At 45.0% G+C, this 19787-nt stretch overlaps 2 protein-coding genes and 1 long non-coding RNA gene across 3 annotated transcripts in view; 1 reads left to right on the forward strand and 2 right to left on the reverse strand.

The window, feature by feature from the left end:
• LOC140206955 (uncharacterized) overlaps nt 1-19787 on the reverse strand; it is a 136565-nt gene that overhangs the window by 22663 nt on the left and 94115 nt on the right. The gene's annotated exons all lie outside the window — the stretch shown is intronic.
• The window catches only part of LOC140206960 (uncharacterized), a 41986-nt gene that overhangs the window by 7997 nt on the left and 14202 nt on the right, over nt 1-19787 (reverse strand). The window lies entirely within an intron of this gene.
• Nucleotides 4532-19669, forward strand: LOC140206958 (NACHT, LRR and PYD domains-containing protein 3-like). The gene is made up of 8 exons (XM_072275253.1): nt 4532-4618; nt 7108-7279; nt 7379-7444; nt 15418-17155; nt 18592-18678; nt 18834-19004; nt 19158-19325; nt 19489-19669. Exons 1-8 carry the CDS (start codon nt 4547-4549, stop codon nt 19574-19576), a joined length of 2562 nt encoding a protein of 853 aa, XP_072131354.1. The 5' UTR covers nt 4532-4546; the 3' UTR covers nt 19577-19669.

Genomic DNA, 19787 nt, shown 5'->3' on the forward strand with positions numbered 1-19787 from the left:
CTTCATCCACTCACGCCCACTCCCCCGCTTTCACCCCAAACCCTTTAATGCCCTGGCTAATCAGGAACCTGTCTATCTCTGCCTTAAATACACCCAGTGACTTGGCCTCCATAGCCGCTTGTGGATTTCCACAGATTTACCACCCTCTGATTAAAGTAATTTCTCTGCATCTCAGTTTTTTTTAGTTTTTAAAGGACGTCCTTTAATCCTGAAGTCATGCCCTCTTGCCCTAGCATCCCCTACAATGGGAAGTAACTTTGTCATATCTAATCTTTTCAGTCCTTTGAACATTTGGAATGCTTCTATAAGATCCCCCCCCCTCATTCTCCTGAACCCCAGGGAATACAGCCCAAGAGCTTCCAGACGTTCCTCCTACAGTAACCCTCTCATTCCTCGAATCATTCTACTGAATCTTTTCTGAACCCTGTTCAATGTCAGTATATCCTCTCTATCATAAGAAGCCCAAAATTGCACAATACTCTAAGTGTGGTCTTACGATTGCCTTATAGAGCCTCAACATCACATCCCGGCTCTTATATTCTACACCTCTAGAAATGAATGCCAACATTGCATTCACCTTCTTCACAACCGACTCAACCTGCAGGTTAACCTTTCGGGCATCTTGCACAAGGACTCCCAAGTTTTTGGCATCCCTGCATTTTAATGCTTTCCCCATGTAAATAACAGTTTGCCAGTTTATTTCTTCCACCAAAGTGCATGATCATACACCTTCCAACATTGTATTTCATTTGCCAATTCATTGCCTATTCCCCTAAATATCTAAGTCTCTCTGCATGCTCTCTGTTTCCTCAACACTACCCATTCCTCCGTCTACTCTTTTTTTTCTGCCGACCAGCCAGTGCTCCATCCATACTAGTAACTTCCCTGTAATTCCATGGGCTTTTATCTTGCTAAGCAGCCTCATGTGCGGCACCTTGTCAAATGGCCTTCTGAAAATCAAAGTACACCATTTCTACTGCATCTTCTTTGTATACCCTGCTTGTAATTTCTTCAAAGAACTGCAGGATCTTCCTTTCAGGAAACGATGCTGGCGTTGGCCTGTCTTGTCATGTGGCTCCAGTACGCTGTAATCTCATCCCTAACAATCGATTCCAACAACTTCCCAACCACTGATATCAGGCTAACAGGTCTACAGTTTCCTTTCTGCTGCCTCCCACCCTTGTTAAGTAGCGGAGTAACATTTGCAATTTTCCATTCACCCGGTACAATGCCAGAATCTACCGATTCTTGAAAGATCATCGTAAACGCCACCGCAGTCGCTAGAGCTGCTTTCTTCAGAACCCGTGGGTGCATTCCATCAGGTCCAGGAGATTTATCCACCCTCAGACCATTAAGCCTCCTGAGTACCGTCTCAGTCGTAATTTTCGCTGCAGGAACCTCACTTCCATGACACTTTTGAATGTCCGGTGTACTGCTGACGTCCCGGTGAATTAATCTGAGCTCACTAATCCGATCAAAACCGAATACAGTAACTGCTTGGGGTGCGGTGGGAGGGGGGGGGGGAGTGGAGAAGCGTATCGACTGACAAACCCATCTTTTTGTTTCTGATTATCAAGTGGAAGTAATATTTACTCCGGAGTGCACGTTTACCCACAAAAACAATAACGGACTCAAAGAGATCCGAATCGGGAGACCCAGTACAAGGTAGGTTACTGAGAAATATATATTTAGTCACAAAACAAGAAATTTGAGAATGTTGGAAATCCAGAGCAACACACACAAAACTCAGCAGGTCAAGCAGCATCTCGGGAGATGAATAGAGAATCAACGTCCGGATGAAAAGCCCCGGATCTGAAACGTCGACCGTAATATTCCTGTCCATAGAAGCTGCCTTATCTGCTCAATTCTTCCAGAAGTTTGTGTGTGCTGCTCTCTAACTTTCGGTGAAGGTATTCCTATGAAATACAGTTATCTCACCGTTGCACGCAACTGTTCAATAAACTTCAGATATTGCCGAATTGTTGTCCGGGTAACTAAGAAACACGTGGCCTTAAATGTATTATTTCTCTGTTCGGTTGTTTGTGATGAGGGTCTCCCTTGATTGTCTGCGAGCTGCAAGGAGAGTTATTCACACAACACCAACACCACCGCAACGAGTCCGCACGGCGCCCCTATCCCCAGACCGCGTGTCGCCCCGATCCCCAGGTCAGTGATCTTATCAAGGTCCGGTGACTGCCACTCGGCAGTCAGAGTGTCATCTCGGGTGCAGACGCAATGAAGCGAGATAAGGGACGTATCGAGGTTATGCTCCATGCTGTTAGTTTCGTACTCTATCTAATAAAACATTGAAGATTGTCGCATTAGGGAAATCGAATGGTATTCCAATAGTCTTGCTTAATTTTGCAGGATTTTTTTTACAGGCAATTGAGGAAATTCTTATCCATTAAATAATTAAAATAAATCTTCGGTGAGGGAAATGTGAAACGTAAACAGAGTATACTGGAAGTTTTCAGCAGATTGGGGAACAGCTGTGGACTGGCTCAATTCTGATTATGGTCCCTCGACCTGAAAAAAAGTATTACACCGTCTGTCTTGTTGAATAATTCCAGCATTTAAAATTATTTTGAAGATGTTTTTGTAAAACTTGCTGTATTGGATGTAACGATCCAATGGTAACCAGATGATATGCTCCAATAAATCCTGAACGAAATTTAGGCGCTGAAGACCTGCCAGTGAAAATATAGTGGTTTAAGGCAAGACGTCGTGATGCTGTACGCGGGACTGGCTTTCCACATTGCCTGAAACAAGATATGTAGTCTTGCCAGTGACGTCAATACTTCGTAATTTAAAAAAAAATGGAAGGAGACTCTGAGAATCAGGTGTGATGGAGAAATGTGTACAATTTGGCGAAGTGAGGAATAGATGTGCCAAGGTCAGCAGAAGTGTTTGAGCACTCGCTGCTGTACCAGATGTCCTTTGATCACCATAGCGCCACTAGTGGCCGGAGGGCACAAGCTGTATGTGTTTCCTGCTCAGGACCTCCAACCTGTATTGCCGTTCTGTTGACTTGACAAGCCAGTGTGACACCTCACTCTTGCTCATGTCACGGGATTGCCTGGAAAAGCACGGGCATCTCATCCAGTAATCCGGCCATAAAGTATCTTCCAGAAGTTGTCTGGGTGTGTGCAGAAGGATCAAGCCATATCATGATTTCATTGGAAAGGACTATGTTTTTGGCAGTATGTTGTTCGGTACGCATATCAGCTTCCTCCTTTATACCTAAATTAATACTTGACCCTACTCTTGATTTTGTTTCTTGCAGAGAACCAGAATCTGTTAACACCCGTCTTCACAATGGCTGATGGAGCCGGCGAGGGACGAGACTCAGTGGCGTCAACATCAGAAAAACACCCGGGTACGCAGCAAAGTGGCCAGTCGTATATTTGTTATTCGTATTGTATCTGCCAGGTATTTCTCAACTTCCCAGAGAAGATTAAATCTGTCGGCAGCCTGTCTCTTCGATTCTCGCCTTCCATCCAGATTTAGGTCATTTGGAAACATGGAGATGTTTCATTTATTTTCCTCGTGGAAATAGCCTTTCTGAATAACTCGGGTCCTGGCATTGATTCCGGTGGTACCACCCTTCACTCATTGCCATTCGGAAAACAATCAATTTATGCCTAATCTATGTAATTCGACCAACAAATTCGTGTCCGTATCATTACTTTATCCGCAACCCCTCGTGGTTTACGCTTGCCTGATAATCTGTAATACGTGATTTTACTGAAAATCCTAATATTCTACATTCACTGGTCTCTCCTTATATATTCTGCTAGTTGCATCCTCAAAAGTATTGCAAGGGGTTAAGCCAGTGTGATTTCTGTTTCACAAAGCATTGTTGAATTTGTTAGGCCTTTTGAATTTTCTCCTGATACAGCTTCTACAATGGCCGAGAATTGTTCACATCACTGATGTCAGGCTAAGCAAAATACTGTTCCTAATCTTCGTTTTAACTTCTACTTTCACAGACCTGTGTAATGTTAACCACCTCAAACCATTCATTCAGCTCAAGAAGTAGGTAAATGCAGGTGGGATTAATGAGAATTGAAATATACTGAAGTCGATCTAAGGTGCAACTGCACGCAATACTCCAAACAAGACCTCACGAACGACTCATACAGCTCCAATTTCTCTACTCAGTAGCTAGGTTAACAAAATTAAATGTTCCAGGACTCTCTTTAATACCCTGTCTCCACGTGACGCCACTATCAATTAATTAAATTCCTTGGAGTTGGCTCTATATTTCTCAGTGCCATGTCTTTCGCTGTGTAAGTCCTTCCCTGATTTGTGCTTCAAAATGGTAACACCTGTGTGTGTCTATTTCTGATTGTGTTTGGTAACATGGTGCACCGACCTTAGGTTCTAGATGGAAAGATGTTGAGCAATAAAGGTTCGATAATGTCTTTAGTTTCCTTCGCTTCGCTCCACAGGTCCGAGCTCAGTAATCACCGAGCTCCTGGCAAACTGGAACGATTTCAAGCTTCTGCAGTTGATTGACTTCTACCGGGACAGGCTGGAGCAGGCGATGGAAGGAGTGGTGCACGGAATGAGCCTGGCGTTAACGTTCGAGAATCAGTTCAGTGAAGAGGAACATCGGGTAAGTGAGCGAGAGAATGGGTTTGAATGTTCACACATCATAGGTGTCCAAAATCTGACTCATCGGATATTAAAGCAGATAAATGAACAACTGGGAAATAAATACTGAATATACAGTGGCATGCAAAAGTTTGGGCACCCTTGGTCAAAATTTCTGTTACTGTGAATAGTTAAGCGAGTAAAAGATGACCTGATTTCCAAAAGGCATAAAGTTATAGATGACACATTTCTTTAATATTTTAAGCAAGTGTTTTTTTTTTTTTTTTAAATTTCCATCTTTTACAGTTTTAAAATGACAAAAAAGGAAAAGGGCCCGAAGCAAAAGTTTGGGCACCCTGTATGGTCAGTACTCAGTAACACCCCTTTTGGCAAATATCACATTATATAAACGCTTTCTGTAGCCAGCTAAGGGTCTTTGAATTCTTGTTTGGAGGATTTTCGCCCATTCGTCCTTGCAAAAGGCTTCTAGTTTACTGAGATTCTTGGTCCGTCTTGCGTGCACTGCTCTTCTGAGGTCTATCGACAGATTTTCGATGACATTTAGGTCGGGGGACTGAAAGGGCCATGGCAAAACCTTCAGCTTGCACCTCTTGAGGTAGTCCATTTTGTATTTTTGAGGTGTGTTTAGGATCATTATCCTGTTGTAGAAGACAGACGGTGTGATGTTTGCTTCCAGAAATTTGCTGGTATTTAATCAAATTCATTCTTCCCTCTACCAGTGAAACGTTCCCCGTGCCACTGGCTGCAACACAAGCCCAAAGCATGATCGATCCACCCCCGTGCTTAACAGTTGGAGAGCTGTACTTTTCATGAAATTCTGCACCCTTTTTTCTCCAAACATACCTTTGCTCATTGCGGCCAAAAAGTTCTATTTCAACTTCATGTTTCCAAAATGCACTAGGCTTGTTTAAGTGTTCCTTTGCAAACTTCTGACGCTGAATTTTGTGGACGCAGAAAAGGTTTTCTTCTGATGACTCTTCCATGAAGGTCATATTTGTGCAGGTGTCGCTGCACAGTAGAACAGTACACCACCACTCCAGAGTCTGCAAAACTTTCCTCAAGGTCTTTTCCAGTCAAACGGGGTTTTGATTTATCTTTCTAGCAATCCTACGATCAGTTCTCTTGAAAGCTTTCTTCGTCTTCCAGACCTCAACTTGACCTCCACCGTTCCTGTTAACTGCCATTTCTTAATTACCTCATGAACTGAGGAAACGGCTACCTGAAAACGCTTTGCTATCTTCTTATAGCCTTCTCCTGCTTTGTGGGCATCATTTATTTTAATTTTCAGAGCGCTAGGCAGCTGCTTAGAGAAGCCCATGGCTGCTGATTGTTGGGACAAGGTTTGAAGATTCCGGGTATTTATAAAGCTCTGAAATTTGCATCACCTGGTCTTTCCCAACGATGATTATGAACAATCCATAGCCCTAACAAGCTAATTAAGGTCTGAGACCTTAGTAAAAGTTATCTGAGAGCTCAAATCTCTTGGGGTGTCCAAACTTTCACATGGTGCTCCTTTCCTTTTTTTCACTCTAAAATTGTACAAAACAAAAATAATACACTAATCTTGTTTAAAATGTTGAAAAGAATGTTTCATCTTTAACTTCATGTCTTTTGGAGATCAGTTCATTTTCTACTCACTTAACGATTCACAGTAACAGAAATTTTGACCAGGGGTGCCCAAATTTTGCATGCCCTGTACAATCACAAAATTATGAATCTGCACCGATGACAGAAAAGGGGTGAAAATATCCCCCGGGCTGGTGGGTGATTGCTCATTTTCACAGCGAGGGAAGTGGGTAACTGTTGTATAGACTTAACATAATGGACATTAAATAGAAATATGATACGGTATTTCGGTTTAGGACGATCGCAGAGCGTGACCGTAGGATTTCAGTGAAAACCTGGGCATCATCTGTGGGTGTCACAGGAACTCGACAGTGTTCTCTTTTGGGTGGAGGTGCTTGTGTTATAATTTGTAACTGCAAACTGTGTCTTTCGTGGTACACTACCATGTTGTGATGTTGTGATGTAATCACTGAAGAAACGCCACCAGAAAAGAAAATGGAAATACAGTGGGTGCCAGTCGCCGTCATGTTGGATACTGGCAGACTGAGAAGATTAATCGCATCATCTTTTCTGTAACTTCTCTGAGACTGAACACGTGCTATAAAAAAAGCTTCTTGACTTCTTTGTTCATCTGCTTTATGATAAATCATATTTCATGATTTCTTATTGACTGTCAAATCTGATGAGGAATTATTTATGGGTTGGAATCATTGTAACAAAGTGGTCACAGACCAGCCAGGATCTCATTGACTGGTGGGCCAGGTTCACGGTGAATGCCCCTCTCTGTGCTCTGCTCTGAATGTACAGCCCATCTCCAGAGAGGATCGGCATCCGGCCGTGTGATCCCGATAAAGGGTACATCGCTTACTTCGCATTCTCTGTGAATCTGGCAGTCCCCAATATGTTCATTTCTGCACCTCACAGAAAATCTCTGATCTCGCTGATAAGGGAGAGTTGGTGGATGGTTCTAAACTCCTCTTGAGCCTGGTGATTGAGAGAGGCTCCCGCGCCCGGAGGGTGATGTGGGAATCGTTTGTGAAAATGCGGAATGGCGTCCCAAAGTTGGACAAAATACTTAAAGAAATACAGGAATATGGTGAGATAATAGTAGAGATTAATGTCAATTCGGATTCAAACAATGCACACTTTATAATTCAACACATCTGATTTCACCAAACTGTTTAAAATTAAACAGGTTGTGCACCGTACGAGCGATCAGACCCCGCTCAAGGTTTACGGGAGATCCCCAGTGAGCTGAAAGGTAGGTGAAGAAAATGCTGTTTCCACCAACCGCTGACACTTGCGCAGAACGGTCATGTTGATGAGTCATGGGGGTTTGACCAGGTAAATGTCATCACTGTGACACAGTACATACTAAGGCACATAGAAACATCGTCTCCTGGAGGAAGAGTTTTCAGAGGACATAATGAGGAACGAGGCTGAGAGTCGGGACTTGAGGAAAGGGGTGACTCCTCTCTGGTGCCTGGAACTACAGCTGCTTCCACCGGGGTCAGAGCATACGAAGGAGCAATCCGGTGGAGGGGAAATCTGGGAAACCTCTACACCCCAAAAGGTCGAAACCTCACCCTACCTGCCTCTCTCCCCCTTCCCCACTGCCGAACATCCCTCATCCTAATTCATTTCTCTAAACTCCGTCAGTCCCCGCAGATAATCAGTTCTTCAAGTTGGACATCGATTGAAGTTCTAGTCACAGAATACCAGCAACAGCTTCCCTTTAAACAGAAAACCAGGCCATATTCCAACTAACCTGTCCAATCCCAAAAAAGCAACTGCAACCCAGTCTGTTTATATCTGTACTCTCTTAATGCAAACAGTGGGAAGTCCATCAGGAGACAGTGGAGGTGAGGGTAGGGTGGGGGGACAGTGAGGGTTGAAAAATCTACAGAACTGAAATTCATGTCTGCCTGTGGTGTGTGATGGAAACTGTGGACGGGTAAGAGCTGTCAATTAGGTCAGAGAAACCCAGTGTTGTGTTAATGCGGCGAGGAAACTGAGAAGAACTGAAGAAATCGATAAAAAAAATGTTGAGATAAATTACATGCTCCAGACTGATGAGAAGCTCACTTCATCCATAAGCACATTGTGTCTGTGAAAATGGAGCCCTGGGCAGTGCAAGTGCTCAGAGTCCGAAAAGCTTCATATTCACAGACAGTGTTGTATCATCCAACTGCACATCTAACAGAGGAGAGGGCGAAGGAAAGACAGATATTGCAACAGTTATTAATCTTACAGTAGCCAATGTTGTATCTCAGTATTCGAAAGTCTTCATCAGAAACATGAGGAATCCCTGCCAGTGTCCTGGTTCAGCGTCTCTCATTTCCAAGAACAAATTCCAAATATGTTATTGTTCTTATAGGACCTGAGATAGGCTAATTAGGAACTTTAGAAAGACCTCTCAGTCTCTGTCACTTCCGTAATTATTGTTTCGGTCCATATTCTGCCACCAAAACCCCTCAGTTTCCTTGCACCACTGACTTAGTATATCTCTACAAATTGCCTGCAAAATTATTCTTCAATGTTCTTCATGCTGCTTGCCAAGGGAACAGATACAGCTGTAGAATTCTCACACTGACTTAGAAATATAGATATGTAGAAAACCTACAACACAATGCAGGCCCATCGGCCCTCAATGCTGCGCCTAACATTGAGTAATGTCAGTTACTTCAGAAATTACCTATGTTTACGCATAGCCCTCTATTTTTCGAAGCTCTATGTACCTATCCAGGAGTCTCTTAAAAGACGCTATCGTACCCATTCCCACCACCGGCAGACCAGTCCAAACACTGACCACTCTCTGCGTAAAAAACTTACCCCTGACATCTCCTTTTTACCTACTTCCAAGCACCTTAAAACTATGTCCTCTCATGCTAGCCATTTCAGCCCTGGGAAAAAGCCTCTGACTATCCACACGATCAGTGCCTCTCATTATTTTGTACACCTCTGTCAGGTCACTTCTCATCCTCCCGAGAGAAAAGGCCGAGTTCACTCAACCTCTTCTCAAAATGCATGCTCCCTAATCCAGGCAACATCCTTGTAAATCCCCTCTGCACCCTTTCTATATATTCCATATTCTTCCTGTACTGAGGTGACCAGAACTGAGCACAGTATTCCAGGTGGGGTCTGACCAGAGTCCTATGTAGTCGTAACATTACATCTCGATTCTTAAACTCAGTCCTACGGTTGATGAAGGCCAATGCACCGTATACCTTCTTAATTACAGGGTCAACCTGCGCAGCAGCTTTGAGTGTACTGTGGACTCGGACCCCATGATCCCTCCGATCCTCCACACCGCCAAAAGGCTTACCATTGATATTATATTTTGCCATCATATTTGACCTACCAATATAAACCACCTCACGCTTATCTGGGTTAAACTCCATCTGCCATCTCTCCGCCCAATTTTGCATCCTATTGATGTCCCGCTGTAACCTCTGACAGCCCTCCACACTATCCACAACTCTCCCAAGCTTTGTGTCATCAGCAAATGTATTAATCCATTACTCCACTTCCTCATCCAGGTCAATGATAAAAATCACAAAGTGAAAGGGACCTCGAACAGATCCCTGAGTCATCGACCTCCATGCAGAATATGAACCACCTACAACCACACTTTGCCTTCTGTGGGCAAGCCAGTTCTACATCCACAAAGCAATGTCCCCTTGGATCGTATGACTTCGTACTTTCTCAATAAGCCTTGCATAGGGTACCATGTCAAATGCCTTGCTAAAATCCATTATACTGTACATCTACTGCTCTACCTTCATCAATGTGTTTAGTCACATCCTCAAAAAAAATCAATCAGGCTCGTAAGGCACGACATGCCTTTGATAAAACAATGCTCACTATTCCTAATCATATTATGCCTCTCCGAATGTTCATAAATCCTGCCTCTCAGTGTCTTTTCCATCGGTCTACCAATTCCTGAAGTAAGATTCACTGGTTTATAATTTCCGGTGCAATCTCTACTCCCTTTCTTGAATAAGGGAACAACATCTACAAACCTACAACCCACTGGAACCTCTCCTGTCCCGATTGATGATGCGTTGATAGTTGCCAGAGGCTCATCAATCTGCTCCGTCGCCTCCCGTAGTAACCTGGGGTGCACCTCGTCTGGTCCCGGAGACTTATCCAAAAGCTCCAGCACGTCCTCTTTCTTCATGTCTGTATGCTCGCCAAGATCCTTTTCCGTAGTGAATACTGAAGCAAAGTACTTACTAGGAGCCTCTGCTATCTCTTCCGGTTCCATACTCAGTTTTCCACTGTCACACTTGATTGGTCCTATTCTCTCTTATCATCTTGCTGTTCACATACTTGTAGAATGCCTTGGGTGGTTTCCTTAATCTTTCCCGCCAAGGCCTTCTCATGGCCCCTTCTGGCTCTCCTAATTTCATCCTTAAGCGCCTTCCTGCTAGCCTTATAATCTTCTAGGTCTCTAGCATTGCCTAGATTTTTGAACCTTTCGTAAGCTTTTCTTTTCTTCTTGACGAGATTTTCAACAGCTTTTGTACACCACGGTTCCTGTACCCTACGCACCTATGCAGAATGCCACGCAAATATCCCCTGAACGTTTGCCACATTTCTGCCATACATTTCCCTGAGAACATCTGTTCCCAATTTATGATTCCAAGTTCCTGCCCAATTACTTCATATTTCTCCTCACTCCTAACTTGTCTGTTCCTACCCCGCTCTAATGCTATGGTAAAGGAGACAGAATTGTGATAACTATCTCCAAAATACTATTCCACTGAGAGATCTGACACTTGACCAGGTTCATTTCCCAATACCAGATCAAGTACAGCTTCTCCTCTTGTAGGCTTATCTACATATTATATCAGGAAACCTTCCTGAATACACCTAGCAAACTCCACCTCATCTGAAGCCCTTGCTCTAGGGTGATTGCAATCAATATTTTGGAAATTAAAACCTCCCGCCACGCCAACCCGGTTATTCTTGCATCTTTCCAGAATCTGTCTCCCCAGCTGCTGCTCGATGTCCATGTTACTATTGGGTGGTCGATAAAAAAACGCCCAGTAGAGTTATTGACCTCTTCCTGTTTATAACTTCCACCCACAGAGACTCAGTATGCAATCCCTCCATAACTTCCTCCTTTCCTGCAACCGTGACATTATCTCTGATCAGCAGTGCCACGCCCACCCCTTTTGTCTTCCTCCCTGTTCTTTCTGAAACACCTAAATCCTGGCACTCTAGGTAACCACTTCTGAACATGCAATAGATACTCCCCTGGATCTTTGAAGAACAACTTCTCTACTAGTTTGCCATTCTCTAATGTAACTGTTTATACAATCCATGCTTTCCTACGTTCCCTGTCTCACTCGAATACGTTGAATGAATGGCTACTGAGAAAACATGCCTGCATCGTTTAGCGCCAGATCACCGCTGTTTTCCTCAGAACTCTCAACTCTCTAAGAAGATGATATAAACAGTATTTGCTGGCCCCAGATACATGGTGAAGACTAAAATGTCATTTTCAAGATCCGTTACACAATAAACCCCTATGTAGAGTATACCTGTTATTTGGAAACCCCACACACCCCTGGCAGGATCCTAATGCGCTGTGAAACTTTGCACATCTCTGGCAGGGTACTGACACACCGCTAGACACCACACACCCCTGGCAGGGGCTGACACGCTGCGAGACTCCACAAGCCTGTTGCCGTCTACCTACACGCTGCGAGATGCCACACACTCCTGCAAGAGCCGTCACACAATGTGAAACCCTTTAACTACTTTACAAGGCTCCGGAACACTCTGAGGTCCCGCACACTCCTGTCAGGATCCTGACATACCGTGAGGTTTCACATTCTTCAGGTGTACTTTCACTGCAAGTAACTTTCCCACACCTCATCCAGACCAGGTCCTACATTGACATCGGCTATCCCTTATTTCAGGACGGGCTCGGGTTTCAGTGGGAGAGGTTTCGGGAACAATGAACACAACTCAAGTTCTGAGATGGTTATGAATAAAGAGAGGTCTGCAGCTTAGGTGATACACAGGGTGGGGATGTTAAATTGGGGAAGGCAGATTAAATGGTAGAAGTCAGGTGAGGAGCAACTGTTACAGGGCAAATCTCCGTCTGGTGAGAGTCGATATATATCAGCTGATCAGAATTTCGAACCGGCATGTTGCAAAGAGGATTAGAGCATAGTTTGTCACCGTCCCGTGACGGTGATGGGAAATGTTGTGAATTTAGTCTGCAAATGAAATATATGGTTTCTGAAGCTGAGGTGAGACAATGAGTAATGGAGAGGGAAGAAGAGTCTCAAAGAGTCCAGTGGGGTATCGTCGTGGCTATCCCTCGAGGTCGAGGATGATGGTCTTCATTCTGAAGAAGAGGTCCCCAGAGCGAAGACGCCTGTGCGTGAATTTGTTTAACGAATACTTGATGTTGCACTCCAAGAAGCACACAATACTTCACAAATCAACCAACTGATTCCAATGGCATGGAAACCACGACGATTGGAGCTGGTGGATTTGTTGCAGCCTTCATCCGCCTTCACAGCCGTTGAGTGGGGTATAGATCAGTTGCAGAGGCGAGTGGGCAAATAGCAGATGGAGTTTAATCCAGAAAAGTGTGAAGGTATGGGGGATGTTTAAAGTAGCTGGCAGACGCTAACATCATTGAGGTGCAGAGGGAGTTTGTTGTCAATGTCCGTAGCTCGCTAGGTGTGACAACACAGGTAAATGAAGAAGATACGATCACATAGTTCACTTCATTGTACGGAGCACTAAGTCTATCGAAGCTTTAGGTTACAGATGTATAAAACTTTGGTTTGGCTGCACTTGGAGAATTGGTTCAATTCTGTCGGTCCATTACAGGAAGGATCTGGAGAACTCGGAGAAGAGAGGTTTACCAGATGCTACCGGGATTGGAAATGATCCTGCTTTTCAAAATTTTAGTTCAATTTGAATAATAGATCTGTAGCATCCACTCTCTCCCTTTCTCCAGAGCAGTGGTGTGCCTTGGGGATCGGTTTTGAGATCCCTACTGTTCGTGATTTTTATAAATGATCTGGATGAGGAAGTGGAGGGATGGTTTAGTAAATCTGCTGACGACACGAAGTTTGAGGGTGTAGTGAATAGTGTGAAGGGCTGTCAGAGATTACAACGAGACATTGATGGGATGCAAAACTGGGCTGAGAAGTGGCAAATAGAGTTTAACCCAGATAAGTGTGAGATGGTTTATTTTGTTAGGGCAAATATGATGGCAGAATATAGCATTAATGGTAAGATTCTTGGAAGTGTGGAGGATCAGAGGGATCTTGGGGTCCGAGTTCATAGGACACTCAAAGCTGCAATGTAAGTTGACTCTGTGGTTAAGAAGGCATATGGTGCATTGGCCTTCATCAGTCGTGGGATTGATTTTAAGAACCAAGATGTAATATTACAGCTATACAAGACAGTGGTAAGAGTCCACTTGGAGTACTGTACTCAATTCTGGTCGCCTCAGTACAGGAAGGACGTGGAAACCATAGAAAAGGTGCAGAGGAGATTTACAAAGATGTTTCCTAGATTGGGTAGAATGCCTTACAGTATGAGTGTGCTCGGACTTGTTTCCTTGGAGCGACGGAGGATGAGAAGTGACCTGATAGAGGTGTACAAGATAATGAGAGGCATTGATCGAGTGGATAGTCAAAAGCTTTTCCCCAGGGCTGAAATGGCTAGCACGAGAGCGCATAGTTTTAAGGCGCTTGGAAGTAGGTACAGAGGAGATGTCAGGGGTAAGTTTTCTTTCGCAGAGAGTGGTGAGTGCGTGGAATGGGCTGCCGGCGACGTTAGTGGAAGCGGAAACGGTAGGGTCTTCTGAGAAACTCCTGGATGGCGACATGGAGCTGAGAAAAGTAGAGGGCTATGGATAAAGCCTAGGTAATTCTAAGGTAGTGACATGTTCGGCACAGAATTGTTGGCTGAAGAGTCTGTATTGTTCTCTAGGTTTTCTATGTCTCTATGTTTTTATTCTCCCTGTCCTGCTGAGTATTTCCCGTGTATACTGTTTAGTGGACATGAGACTGCAGATCTGCAGGCCCGGACATTCTTCTGGATGATCTCGGTGAGTTGTCCAGCATCCGTGGTATAGTAGGGTGAATAAATTATTTATGTTTGATTAGAAACGCTGATTGTCTGAGTCAGCTTTGCGAGACCTTGACAGCTGACCCCCACCACCCCTACAACGTTGCTGATCGACATGCAGTAGGTTTCTTTTGTTTTATTCTGTTACGTACCCCGTAACTGGGTTGCCAAACCAGCAGAAATGGACCACTTAGTTGGAGTCTGGTTTAACAGAAATTAATAAAGTTTTATTAAAGAAATAAGTAACACAGTACTCTAATCGTAAGGATGTAAATGAAACAGGTTAGCAATGATAATACACACGTGTACACAGAACTAGGGTAACAGGAATCAGCCAAGTTCTATCGCAGTCTAGGGGTAAAATGATCAGTCTCAAGTGACGCAGAGTTCAGTTCAGCTTAGTACAGTTTGCAGTAATCGCTGTTGTGCTGTTGGAGAGAGAGAGAGAATGCAAATTTTGATTCAAACAGACCTTTGATGTTCTTCGCAGTTAGCTTTCGGGCGAACCCATTTATGTCTTCTGTGGTCACCGACTGTGATCCCTCCGTTCTGGATACGACCGTTCTTCCGCGGTGAACCCGGCACCCAGGCAAGGGCGGGCACACACACCAGGTTCCCGCCGATCGTTCCTTTTCACCCTGTCAGTCTATGGTCGGTTCCCTCGAACCAGACCTCCAACTTTAACCAACTTGTGGGGGCACACCGCTCTTCCAGGGTCTCGTTATCTCGTGATCTCGTGGTGTGTGTCGTGCCTTAGCGAACCTGTTCTTTTTATCCCCCTGCTGGGGTATCGCCTGTCCATTAAACTTCAAACAGTTCAGGTTCAAAGCAATCGATCTGTCAATATCTGAAATGTCTTTCTTTCTCTTTAATCTCGCTCTTCTCTCTTATTAGCATTTTGAATGTTTCTCCATTGTTCCCCTTATCTCTCTCATCAGCATCAATCTTCTGATAACTTGGTTTTTCGTCACAATTCTGATTCACTGCAACCAAATTTACTTTAGTGTATGAACATATTCTGATAAATTAAATTGATACAAGAGCTTTGTGCTGCACTATTTGTTGTTTACTAAATTCTGAGTTGAGGCGTCTAACATTTTGACTCTTTCTCTGTTCCCATGGAAGATGTTCAACAGAAACACAAGGAGACTCTGCGGGCACAAACCGAAACACTGAGCGTGAACACGATCCTGATGACGGAGAAGGTGAATGTTTTCCAGCTGGTTGATCGATACGCTGAGATCACGGTCATTTCTACTATTCGTGATCGGAGACTGGTGGAACACGAGCTGCTGGCGAGAGGCAGAGACCACGAGGAGTGGAGAAAACAACATCTCCGCAGAGAGCTGGAAAAACTCCGGACTGATCAGTTGTTCCAGAGCAGCTTTTCCCAAAGTAAATGCAAATCTGGGAGTTCGGCAGCATTGGCTGGAGTCCCGGGGATAGGGAAAACAACAATGGTGCAAAAGATTGTTTATGACTGGGCCACGGGGAAAATATACCAACAATTCCAGTTTGTCTTCAGTTTCAAATTCAGGGATTTAAACTCCATTAACTGCAGAGTAAACCTGAGGGAACTGATTTTGGATCAGTATCCTTACTTTGGGAATTTCCTGAGAGAGGTTTGGAAAAACCCAGAGGGATTGCTGTTTATATTCGATGGCTTGGATGAATTCAAACATAAAATTGATTTTGCTGACAGTCGGAGAGATACAGAACCTCAGCACAAGTGCCCAGATCCCGAGTGGTGGTGTGAAGTGTCGGATATTGTGTACAGTTTAATCCAGCACAAGCTGCTGCCAGGGTGTTCAGTACTGGTGACCACCCGACCCACTGTGTTACATTTATTAGAAAAGGCAGAAATCAATGTCTGGGCTGAAATCCTGGGATTTGTCGATGAAGAACGGAAGGGATATTTCATGAGGCATTTTGAAGATAAGACGGTAGCAGAAGCTGTTTTCAAACATGTGGAGGAGAACGAGATCCTGTACACCATGAGCTACAATCCCTCCTACTGCTGGATCCTCGCTCTGGCACTGGGACCCTTCTTCGCAAAAAGAGACAGGGACCCCCAGCGAGTTCCCAAGACCATAACCCAACTCTATTCCTACTATATTTACAACATCCTGAAAAACCACGGCCGTGAGATTGAGAACCCCCGTGACGTGTTACTCAGGGTTGGTCAGATGGCCTTCAGAGGTGTGTTTGACAAGAAGATTGTATTTACAAATGGAGATTTAATCAACTACAATCTGAAGCCTTCCCAGTTCTTGTCTGGGTTCTTAATGGAGCTTTTGGAGAGAGAGGATTCTCCCCGATGTGTGGTGTACACATTCCCACACCTCACCATCCAGGAGTTTGTAGCGGCACTCGCACAGTTTATGAATCCACATCCCGGGGATATCCTGAAATTCCTCACTGAAGCCCACAACACAACAGATGGCCGATTTGAGGTGTTTCTCCGTTTTGTTGCTGGCCTCTCCTCTCCAATGACAGCTCGGGGCCTGGAGGAGTTTCTGGGACCATTTCCCCGTCAAACAACCTGCCGGGTGATTGACTGGGTGAGGGAGGAGGTTAAACGCCAGAGTGGAAACACGAGGAGTGAAGCTGGTAAAAGGAGCCTCCTGAACACACTGCACTACCTGTTTGAGTCTCAGAATTGTGGGCTGGCTCAGGCCGCACTGGAATCTGTGGAAACACTTTCATTCAGTAGAATGACACTGACCCCGATTGACTGTGCGGTCCTGTCTCATGTCATCGGACTCTGTGATACAATAAAACATATCGACCTAGTTGGCTGCCACATTCAGTGTGAAGGAATCCAGCGGCTGGTACCTGGGCTGCACAAATGCCAGGAGTTGGGGTAACTTCACTTATTTCTCAGTCTGATCTGTGAAAGTATTTCATTATTTTGTTTTAATGTAAAGGTAAAGCAGATTATGAGTTTTTGTGACAAATTAATAGACAATCGGTCAGTAAATCAAGAACGGGAGTGCCCTATGGTTTCGTGTATAGAGATGTTGGAGACTTCAGATGAGCGAACAATGGCCGTTGGTTTAATGGTAGTAAATCACATGAATGGCCGTGTTTCTCACTGCATGTGACACGTCAATTGACAATGTTCCTTCTCACTGTCACTGACATCGACACCGACACTGACTGCAGCAGGTGTGACGGATCTGCGCACCCTCTTCCCGATGAAGTACAAGAGAGGATCAGAGGAATGTCCCAGTGAGAGGGAGAGAAATACCCGAGATTATCCTTCCCAACCCCTCTCCCCGCGTGTGACTATCACGATCACTCCAACAGTGTGACTTTGTTCACTGCCAGATACCCAACACTCATGTGGGCATCACCTCTTCCAATTGTGGGGTTCAATTCTGACCAACCCTCCCCGTGCGATCTACGTCTGCATCACATCCTGTTGTGGAATCTTGCTTCCCCATCTGCCTTCCTCCTATGGGATCTCTCTTCTTCATCCCCCTTTCCTCCTATGGGATCTCTCTTCCCCATTCCCTTTCCTCCTATGGGATCTGTCTTTGCCATATCCTCTTCGTCTTGTGGGATGGCTCTTTACCTATCTTCCTTCATTGTGGGATCTCGCTTCCCTATCCCACTTCCTCCTCTGGGATCTATCCTCTGCATACATTTTTCCTCCTGTGGGATCTCTCTTCTCCATTCTCCTTCCTCCTGTGGTAATTATCCACTCCATCCCCCTTCCTCCTGTGGCATCTGTCTTCCACATCCCCCTTCCTCCTGTGGGATTTCTTTTCTCCATTTCCCGTCCTCCCATGGAATCCCTCTTCTCCACCCCCCTCGTCCTGTGGGGATATCTCTTTCCCATCTCCCTTCCTTCTGTGGCATCTTTCTTCTCTATTCCCCTTCCTTCCCGTGGTATCTCTATTCCCCATCTCCCTTCCTCCTGTGGGATTACTCTGCCTATCCCTTTTGCCCTGGCGGGCTTTTCTTCCACCATCTCCCATGGACACGTTCTCATCCACAACTCTTCCTCCCTGTGGGACTTTTTCCAGCCCTTCAACGCTGCAGCTTTCTACCATCTCGTCAGGATTTTTTTCCTAACGTCGGGGACTGAGACAGAATATAGAAAGTTTACAGAGTCACACCGACAGGCTAAATTACTAACATTCGGAGCTGGGCAGTGAGGGACATTGACAGTCATGTGAATTGGTCAGTGATTTACTGAAGGGTTTAATGTTTCCTGAAATACCGGGTGAGAGGAATTCCCTCAGAACCACTGTCTGAATCAATTTGTTCATCAATTTGTCTGTTTGTGTTTAGGCTTGGGATGAATAAACTGGGAGATTCAGGAGTGAAACTGCTGTCTGCAGCTCTGAGGAATCGAGAGTGTAAAATACAGACACTATGGTAAGTGTCAGAAAGGGATATTGCGGTTATAGTCACTGGGTATCTGACACTGAACATTAAGGTGATCAGTAATTGTATTACTGATAAACACTGGGAATTTCTACCGTCTCCTGTCTCTCTGTGGCCTTTACCCACACTCTCCCTTTCATCCACAGGCTGAGCAATGTCGGTCTCACAGATTCTGGTGCCAAGCATCTTGCCTCCGCTCTCAGCACAAACCCTTCACTGACGAAGCTGAACCTGAATGAAAATGAACTAGGAGATTCAGGGGTGAAACTGGTGTCTGAGGCTCTGACGAACTCGGAGTGTAAAATGCAGAAACTGTGGTAAGTGTAAGACTGTGGGAGATTGTCTTTACAGTCACTGGGTGTCTGACGCTGAACATTAATGTGATCAGTAATTGTCTAATTGGTCAACATTCGAGATTCATAGCGTCCACTGTCTCTCGGTGTCCTTCACCCTCACTCCCTCATCTCCAGGTTGTACAAGGTCGGTCTCACTGATGCTGGTGTCGATGATCTCGTCTCCGCTCTCAGTGCAACCCAATCACTGGCAGAGCTGGATCTGGGATCAAACTCGCTCACAGACCAATCTGTCCCCGCTCTTCGCCGCCTCATACTGGCCCTCCCGAATCTGGAGCGGATCTGGTGAGTGATTGTGTTCATATTCAATGTCATAAAATATCAGCGGATCCGCCGGGTTTCCGCTTGTGTTTGTCTGTGAATGTTGTTGAAACATTAACCCTAGTCCTCTGTTGCTGACACTGTTGTGTAATTTGTTATTTCCTCTTCACTCTTCCATCTGTTTCAGGCTGTGGGACAATCGGATCAGTTGGACCGGGGAAGAGGAACTGAAGTCTCTGCAGGAACTCAGATCCGGACTGAGTCTGATACTGTGAACATCTGAATGTGTGCACATCCCCACCCACAGTTTGACAGACTCTCCGCCCACCCCCTCCCCCGCGCCTTTAATGGACCGTGACAGATTTAATTCCCAAAGTTTCTGACGGACCCCGTCTCCAGCAGCGCGCTCTGTGACGTCAGAGTCAGTTCCAGAGACGTAATTCCACCTCCGGATCAGCGGAACTGCCTCCGATGTATGTTCAGTCC

Source organism: Mobula birostris, chromosome 13 (assembly GCF_030028105.1).
Source record: "Mobula birostris isolate sMobBir1 chromosome 13, sMobBir1.hap1, whole genome shotgun sequence".
Classification (NCBI taxonomy): Eukaryota; Metazoa; Chordata; class Chondrichthyes; order Myliobatiformes; family Myliobatidae; genus Mobula; species Mobula birostris.